We start from the raw sequence: 9,577 nt of genomic DNA, 5'->3' as shown, positions 1-9,577 counted from the left end.
ATATAATATGAATGCTATTTATTTTGCAGGACTGAAGAGATGAGGTGATGAGTGGGAAGATGAGTGAAGGTCAAGACAACAGTGCTGAGGATGCTGCTGGCTGACATGGGACATCTCGGTGACAGCTTTGGCCGCCATTCATCGCCATTCTCTGTGATTAACTATGATGTGCCAGGATGGACATCACTGAGGCGGGTATATTGTAGGGCAAGAACCCTGCACCACGCAAACCGCCTATTGCCTTAAATGGCAGAATGGCACCACATCTTGTTATGGGGAGTTGCAGCACTGTGGCATTTGGCATACCTTATCAGCATTTGGCCGCCATTCATAGTGTCTGCAGGGCTTTTTTTCTTCCAGCGCCCCAGTTTTCGTACTCATGCAACAAAGCAAATCCTTCAAAAGTTGTATGTTTTTCTTGACTCAGCCATCAACTTTCCACCAGGAGAATTGATGAATGCCTTCAAATGATCCATTATGATGTCTTTAAAGATTTGCGGGTATAAATAGCACTGAAGGACACTTCCAGAGAAAGGTTATCTGCCAACCGGTCATTAATCTGTTGCGTGGGGTTAATTGTCTCAGAGTTTGTTCTCGTGTCAACAAGGTAACAAAATGACCATCGCTTTAAAGGCATTTATCAACTCCAATATTTACAGGAAAAGTTGCCTGGGTGTGATTATAATGAACGTGAAGCTGATATAGCACATCTTGGCTACGTGTAGATGCTTGAAGCAGATGGTCCTCATGGCCGTAGCTCAAGCCTCTTCTCTTTACCCGACTTTCTTATCTCTGCCAGGCCCTTAGTCTCAGGCTGTGCGCTTCTGGCACCCGTCACGCACGATATTTTTCACGCACACAGGCTATACCGACCATAAACACAAACAGATATACGCACACTGGGACCAGCTGTCCCTTTCGTTTCACATTCTTACTTTTATTTGTATTATTTGCACACCTTTTTGAATTGAATTTCCAACTCGCACCAATATATAAATCTCCTCTATGAGTACAAACGGCCGTGTTTTTGCAGACACATGCGGTGCAGCTCCAGTAAATCGTTCTGGATTTCATTCCCATTGATTCCAGACAGGTTTTTTCCAACAATGGGTGCATTATTGGATGGTTTTCCCTGGCTTCCTCTGGCAAATTGAAACATTTTGGACCGCGCTGGGGCAGACGACCATGCGGTGTGTTTCTAATTGGTGGAGCGCATTTGCAGCAGGTCCCTATTACTTTCATTGTTTAGCGTTTGTCTAACTGGCGAAATCAAGCGGAAGTTTTCCACAGTGGCATTAGGCTTCTATTTCTCTCACATTAATGGCTTATTGGGAAGTATTTCTGTCATCGCTTGTCCGCAGTAGTTTAAGCTCTCGTATCTTTTGACTGCTTGTCTTGGACTGGAGCAGGCTTGGAGAATTTCGGCATGTGACATTTCAAAGACATTGTTGAGGTATCAGTCATAACAGCCGAGTAATATCAATGCTAACAAGACCACAGATGACGAGGAACTGTTTATTTGGCTTCATGCAATTCCCTTTACAGTTTAATAACCTGGAACATAATGGCATCTGCCAACAATCAGAGAGGAGAATGCATGGAAGTAAACACTGCTGCTTCCTGGTTTTGTCAAATGCACTCAAGTTTGCTCCGCTAGACATTTTCTTTTGCCTGGAATTAGATTTTCTAGGATGTTGAAACTATTTCAGGCCATGCACAGGAGTGGTATTTGTACCAGCTGATAATTTTATTTTATTGCAAGAATTTAATAAATTATTTTTTGGACTGAAACTAAAACTTTAAATTTGGCATGAAATGAACATTCCCTGTATCTGTTTTCATCTTATTGTTAATTTTGGACTATTTTTTTAAAACGTCAATTTTTCTTTTTCCTTTTTGATAATCCATTTAACTCAAATTTGACTTGACTTTGAGGAAAATTCTTCCAGTTCTTCACAACTTAAATGCAACAAATTTAAACATTATTATTAACATCACGTTATTCATAGCTCAGGTTATATTTTCGGTTAACTTTTTGTTTCTATTAAAACTCTTTAGCATAGATAAAAATAGACAAATAAAACCATTATTTCAGTACAAAAAGACATTTTAAGATGTTGAGATCTTTGAGAACATTAAAACACCACAGTTTACTTCTGAAACTACAGTTGTGATCATACAGAACATTTTAGTTGTCATACTCAACTTCATAATTCTAAACAACTTGATAATTATATAATCACTTTGCATAATTATAAAAAGGTGTAGACTGAAGTGTCATAATAAGCGTAACTTCCACTACTTAATAAGAACTTCACACCTTTCATAAATTAGTACAAATATATCAGGATTTTATAAACAAATACCCCCTTTATTCCTTTCTGAAATGTATTATTTAAATCCTTAACTCCTTGTCATTGTTATTCTTTCACTTCTTTAGCACATGTACATCTATTTGTTTTATTTATCAAATCAGCAATTTGAAAACCGTTAGTAATGTCAGCGTAGCGCGGTTTAACGAGCACGCCGTTCGTGGTTCGCCGGGTTCCAGCTGCCGTTTTCTGAATTAGAGTTTTTCTGAATCTTCATTTTGGCACTCGCGCGCCATAGATCTGTACCTTTGTAAATTTCAGACCTGCCTTTGATCTGCTGAGTCTCCAGTAATATAGAATTACTGGAAGCGAAGGTTTGGGCATTGCTAGGTGGCAGAGTACTTTTCCATTGCTGAAACTTGTGCCAGATGAAAGAACAAAAGTAAAACAGATGTAGACATTTAGGTTTTGGAGTGTTTGAAGTAAAATAAGGTTAGCAAGAAGATGACATGCAAGCACGTGTGGTTACTTTTTAGATTTTTCACATTGATTGAAATAGACTTTCTAACCAATATAAATACGAATGCAGACAAGTTTTAAATCCAAAAAAACAACTTGCAATTTTGTGTATTTTTTATATATATATTGAGACTAAATCTTATGGCTATGATAAAGAAAGCAGTCATTAGAATGTCTAACCACTATATTTTTGTAAACGCATGTTGTCGTCTAGGCTCATCTACAGTGAATGCAAGTCTTTCTTCTTGGTTTTTTATTTACAGAGAAAGGATGCCAGCTATATATTCAAGCATATTACGTTCCTCATCAGGAGAAAGTTTAAGGTGAGATTATACTATAAAATATCCCAGTGTTGCATGTGAAACTTCAGAGCAAGTTTATTCAAAGCAGGTCAGATCAGTGCAAGAGTGCCTTCTACTGGGCAACAGAGGAACGTATGTTCATTTTGTCCATTTTTTTTCTTGTGCACAAAAGAGGTGTTGATTTTATCTCCATAATTCTTTAAAAAAAAAATAGTTCGAAAAAATGAAAATTGAAAAAATGTAAATTGTAAACTTTTTCGAATTTATTCAAAACTTATTTTTTTCGTAAATGATTATTTGTTAAGACAAATTAGTTTCTAACCGGTAAATATTGCATTTATAAAATACAGTCTGATCCAGTGCTCAACATCCTCTTTATTTAAATTCATTTCACCTTATTTATATGCAGTTTGTATCCACGAAACTGTTCCGAAGCAATACCACTTAAACAGACCGCATTGTTGAAATGATTACCCCCCAAGCTTTCATACTGAGAGGGCTGTAATTGCATTCCTGTGCAATGTTAGCCCATTCTTTGGCTGTGTGCGGACCCCGATGACCTGTGAGATGTATATAGTAAACAGTACTTGCTGGCCGTATGGCACGGCTCCCAATCAGGGCTAGTGTCCAGACCCCTGCCGTTGTGTTCGCAAGATTATCTGCCGTCATTTTTGCGGTGGACCACGACTGTTATTTTGAGCAAGTTAAGTTAACTTAAAATAGAAGAACTTACAATAATAATATACAATAATATGTATAATAATAACAATAGTAAAAATGTCAAAAAGCTTAAATAATAAAAAAAGATAACATATTTTATTAAAATTGCTATTTAATTTAATTTCATACATTTTTAAGGACACTGAGTATTTGAAAGCTTACTTTATTATTATTATTAATCAGGTTTAGGCTTGTGTGTCTTTTTGGTGTATTATTCCAGTAAGTTTACATGAGTGAAAATTTAATCACACATTTGTATTTTTTTTTTTTTTTATCTGCTCATAGGTTTGCCGCTCACTTTTTTGCGATTAGCGTCTCAGTCCTTCGGATAAGAGTTACCTGTAGTGCTCCACTTCTCCTTTCCCAACAATGTTCTCAATATCTCCGGCTAAATCACATTCCTCAGCCTTCGTCACAAAGGGAGAACTGTTTGATGGTTAGTCTCTCCCTCTCTTGCTCATATCTCAGGTATTCCCCTTACTTAAGAACCTGAAGCTCCCAGACCTTTTCTAACCTCTGTCGCTATATCACTTTTGAACTTTTAAAAAACATTTTTTTAATTTATATGTAATATAAAGTAAGTGAAGGAAAAACAAATTCCTTATTAAATTATTTTAGAGTGTTTTATTGTAAAAGAGGTCGGGGCTTTCTTAATAATTTAAAGTAGGATTGTTTCAATACCGTAAAAAGCAGATCTGTCAATAAGCATAAAATAGTTTTGTTGGTGCGCTCTACATTTTGTAAATAAATTTGCACCCCCCCCCCTCAAAAAAGAAACCTTTCCGGCTCAGGGGGATGAAGTCCAAAACAAAACATTGCATGATAGTCTTTAAGTAGTTCCATCTGTCCAGCAGAATTTCAGGCTAATAGCCTGTGGCGCATCAGTCCGTTCCCTTAACTCCCGCAACCTGACTCTGTCCTATTAAATCTCTCCACTCCTCCAAAAAAAAAAAAAAAACTAAAAAAAAACAAACTAGTGAATGAAGGAGAAAAAGATCTCGAGCAGACCCAAGTCAACTAAATTGTGATAGTGATGATGATGGTGACGATGAAGCGCGAGCCCTAATTAAGGAGAAAAAAGGACCTCAGGCACTCAGTGATGTGGAAAAAAAGGGCTCATCATTGTGGTGTATTTTTTTAAGGACAGCTCGCTCTGTGAGCAGATGACTGCCGCTCACCTTGCCACGGGGTCTGCGTGAGATTGGTTCATTGTCAAGGATTTTTTTTTTACCCATGATTCCATATGGTATGGAGTGGGCTACATGTTGCCCAACATGCCAGTGCAAATGTTTTCTCAATTAGGTGTCTTATCTCCGGTGAGTGCACTAGCATCAGATGAAGCTTGCTGACAGCGTAATGGCAGCTAAAACCTCGGAAGGCTCCATCAAATGGCAGCTCTGCTACGACATCTCGGCCAGGACTTGGTGGATGGTAAGTTGGCAGCAAATGAACCTTTTTTTTTTTCTTCTTCTTGTTCTTTTTACCTTTTTTTTTTTTTTTTTTTTTGAAACTCTCCTCCATTTTTTTTTCCAAATGCACACACAGCGCCCTTACTTTTTCCGAAACTCCGCCGTCTTCAGTTTTACATCCAGTCGGTGGAAATTAGTTTTTCATTATATTTTTGTTCCGCTTAATAACTCCTCCGTGGGTTCTGTCACATTTGTCTGCCCTGCTTGCTCTTTTAATGCACTCCTCTTTTATTGTCCGAGATGTCAAAGAACAATTGGCTGTTTCTACAATTGACAAAAGCTCTTTTGTCACTTTCCGCGTTTCATTCATTACTTTTCAGCGCTGTCAGTCTGTATCCGCAAACGAGACGTCCCGCACGCGTGCGTGTGTGTGTGTTTCTCTCCGCAAAGTCTTCCGAAGTTTCGCGCTGGAGTCCAAAGAAGGAAAAACGGGACAGATTCTTCGCATCGGTTCTTTTAATCCCTTGTTTACACTGAGGTTTTGTGGTCCATGCGCGGTAGCTCGGCGCTCCGCTCCTCGGCTGTGACACTCCGTCGCTGCAATTAAAGCATGGAGAGGAGGAGAAGGAAAAAAAAAAAAAAAAACTCCACAAAGTGTTCTGGGACAAGACGGACTCTGCGCCGGGGCAGATTAACTTGCTTGTTGTGGTCAGCGAGGCCAGACAACCTTTGACATAACTGTCGCTCCACCAGAAATGAGGAGAGGTGAAAGTGGGAGAGGAAAAAAAAAACGTGCGGTTTGTAGATCGCAGCGAGATGAGGAGGGGTAGGGATTCACAATAGTCTATTGTGGCCGGCATTTACAAATGAGCCGGGCACATGAAAGGCTTTCCTGGGTTCATTAGGCATTGATTCATTAGCCCGGCTTGAACTTTAAAACGGCATTATTGCCTTCATTATTTTAACTGCTGTTTTTTAAACGAATGAGTCATTTTATATATTTTTGAACAAATTTGCATGGTGTCTGAAAGAACTTTTTTTGTTGTTGTTGTTGCTGGACACGCTCCTTCAATGCGAGGTAGCCGCGTCGTGCTGGGAGAAACTTCTTATTTCCCAGTTAGGGGAGCGTAAACTTTAGATGTCGGATTGTGTCTCTGCCCTCCCCACCCGACCCCTTCCACTTTTCCCCTCTAACCCGGGTCACACAAGCTTGTTTCTCTGTGTGACACTGCCGAGGAAAGTTGGTGAGAGAGAAACTGGAGTCTCTTTTTACCGGCTTTATGGGAAACTGCTTGAGCGGCCAGATTAGAGGAAGAGAAATGTTAGATTGTGGTGTCTAGGTGAAGGGCTTAATGGGATCGGTGCATGTTCTGTAAAATTGAGGGTGCGTGTGAATTTCTTTCTGCGATACATGCTGTAGCAATGTGTTTTTTTAGTAGTTTAGTTAGTAGGAGATTTTTGTTAGTAGTTTTTTTTAGTAAATTGCGCTTTGTGTGATTATATTACTAATTTATGTGATATCAAATTAATTTGGATTGCAAAGGCAACGGAGAAAATAGATGCATGACTCTCTTTTCACTCTTGTGCTGGTGTTTTACAACTTGAAGTTTTTAAATAAAATTGTTACTGTGAAATCTCAACATACTAGCTTTTTTAAAACTTAATAGTAAGTTATATTAGGATATTTGTGTTTTTTCTCTCTTTAGGTTAAATGATTTAATATGATTTGAAATTCTGTAATTACATTTTGTAAATGCGCAATGTAAATAAATTGCATGGTTTTGCTTGAAATGTTATTAGAATCTGAGTTTTTAAACCGTCTAATATTTTTTGTAATGCAACATGTGGCCATGTGTGGATCAGAAGATTTTGCATGCATTCGTACTCGATGTGTTATATTTCAACACACAGATCAAAAGTAGTGTATTTTAAATGTAACAAATTTAGGCCAAAATAAATAAATGGCATACAATAGAACTTAATATTAGTTCTTTTTTTATTTTCTACTTTACCCTGTTTTTTTTGTTTTTTTTAAAGAAATAAAAATATTTTCTGTGAATAAATAATCTCATATCATTCAGTATTTTAATTTGCTAAAATAAATATTTGGTTTGGGAATTAATTTTGTCCTTAGATTACATGGTGTTTTTTTATTTGTAAAAGAAAAGACAGCGAACAAATAATATTATTGTATTACAGAATTATTCTCTCTATGGTAGCTCCTGTAAGCTCTTTTTTTATTTCAAAGTGAATTGTAGTGAAAAGCTTTTGCCCATTCCTGCTTTTTCAATGTCTAAAAAATATCCAGGCAACAAAAATGCCACCGTTTGCTTTAATTCGAAAATACAAGCTTTTATTAAAATCCATTAGTTCAGTTCTGTCGACAGATCATGTTTTGTTTTTCGGTAGCAGTTACTCCTAAAATTATAATATTTGAAAGCAGCAAGGCTGACATCGTCAAAGAAAAAAAAAAAAAAAGTAATCATCCATGTCCATTATATTTAATTTGCATGCAGACGTTGTTTTGCTGCGATTAACAGCACTTGTTCTTCTGAGGTACGTTTACTTTTGGGGCAGACCGGATCAGGGGGTGATGTCCACTCAATAGTGCTCTAATGCTGCAATGATGGGATCCCTTACCACCTGAGGGGCTAATGGGATTTTACCCTCTGTACAATTGGCACTTCTCTAATCTGCTTGTCAGTGAGCAGACACCCCCGAGAGGCACAAAATTTGAGGGCGAGAGTCTGAGGGAATAGGTTGAGGGCATAAAATCATTATATGATGGCTGCTGTCAGGGTCCACCGGCTCACTGCAGCGCTAACGTCACCGATCAGATTAGGTGAAAAAAAAAGCACTGTCCTCCGTGTTAATTCATGCCCTTTAAATATGTTTAAGTTTTGAAGAGAACCTTATAATTATAGCGTGATATAATTGCGTCCAGCTTGTTAATTAAAGTCTTAAGGCGAATTCGAGGGGATGTAATGGAAAATAAATTATTCACGATTTTGCGATTATTTCTTTTATTGGATTTGGATTATTAGAACTTTTTATAGAGATGAGAAATTAAGTCTGATTGCTTGCGCCCCTTCATTTGTTCGTTAATAAATCAAATGCTAATAAATCATTGAACACGCACTGCTAGCACAGTTTAATTGTGTATTTTTAATTGTAGTCATAGGAACATTCTTACTTTTTTAGAACGATTGACCATGCAGTGAAATAATAATAATAATAAACAGAAAGTTTTATTAGGATGCTTGTTATGAAAGCAGTAGGTTTTTTAACAAAGCTGTTTTATTGTGACGCAACAAGGCTTTAAAGCGCAAAGCCCACATGGCAAATTCATCGTGGCGTTTTGTTTAACACAACGTCCCAGTTTTGCCGCCTGTTGTCCGGGTAGTGTGTGTGTGTGTGTGTCACGTCGGAGTGGAAGATGTTTCTAATTTGGCCTCCACCGTGGACTACGGAGAAATGATTAGAGTGGAGGAAATTGGAGGATTAAAATTGTCTGCTTGAACTTCCTGAGCACCGCATGCTCTCTCAGTGTCTCTGCTCTGGGACTTCCAGGCCGAGCCCTGAAGCGAGGGAGCAGCTTCTCTATCCCACTCGCTCAGACCTCCAGAGCTGGGCTGGTGCTCAGGGCACACACTGAGCTTACAGTGACTCTCAATCTGTTAATGTGTGCTGCGTTACCAGCCCTGAATGACTCACCACCCACCTGATGGAGTCGGAATTAATTTGTCAATGGGTGACAGAGCAGCACCTTTAAAAGAGCAATTTAGACCTGTACACTTTTTCTTTTAGTTACTCTGACTCGAAGTCGTTTTTAACTTTTTAGAGACATTCTGCTTGACTTAAGCAAAGTCTGTAATATCCGTTCATATGTTTAATGTCTTTTGTAGAAAATGTGCCTGAGGGCGTCTTTGCCTCTTTTGTAATGTGATGTATATCTGCTTCATGAGTCTAGTGTTTGATGCCCAGTTCCAAGAGCTCTTTTCGGGACTTGTTTTTATCTTCTGATTATATTCATGCATATATATATTTCCACCCCCCTCCCCCCCATATTAAAACTGCCAGAAGCTGTGAAATGCATGTTCGAATAAATTAATGCAGTGATGGGCTCTGAGAATATTGACAGGTGAATTTTAGCGTTCTCTGAAGCTCGCACTTGGCACGCGATTGTTTTGTTGGCGTTCCATCAAGAGATGCGAAGAAACGAGGATCAGATTTGGATGTGGCTCTGTGTCAAAAAAAAAAAAAAAGAGGAAAAAGAAACAACAGAGGAAGTAAAGGAAGCTGAATTTGGAGTTGG

The 9,577-nt window shown here is 38.3% G+C and overlaps 1 protein-coding gene across 1 annotated transcript in view; it reads left to right on the top strand.

Annotated features, from left to right (window-relative positions):
* The first annotated feature begins 4,837 nt into the window (after positions 1-4,837).
* LOC122342176 (nuclear factor 1 A-type-like) overlaps positions 4,838-9,577 on the top strand; it is a 43,213-nt gene continuing 38,473 nt past the window's right edge. Inside the window, exon 1 of the mRNA XM_043235992.1 lies at positions 4,838-5,284. Coding sequence (XP_043091927.1) covers positions 5,189-5,284 — 96 coding nt within the window. The 5' untranslated portion in view covers positions 4,838-5,188. The remainder of the gene's footprint in view (positions 5,285-9,577) is intronic.

This window comes from Puntigrus tetrazona, chromosome 3, assembly GCF_018831695.1.
Source record: "Puntigrus tetrazona isolate hp1 chromosome 3, ASM1883169v1, whole genome shotgun sequence".
NCBI classification, from domain to species: Eukaryota; Metazoa; Chordata; class Actinopteri; order Cypriniformes; family Cyprinidae; genus Puntigrus; species Puntigrus tetrazona.
Note: the sequence above shows the minus strand (reverse complement) of the source record. Positions and strands in the feature narration are given on the sequence as shown.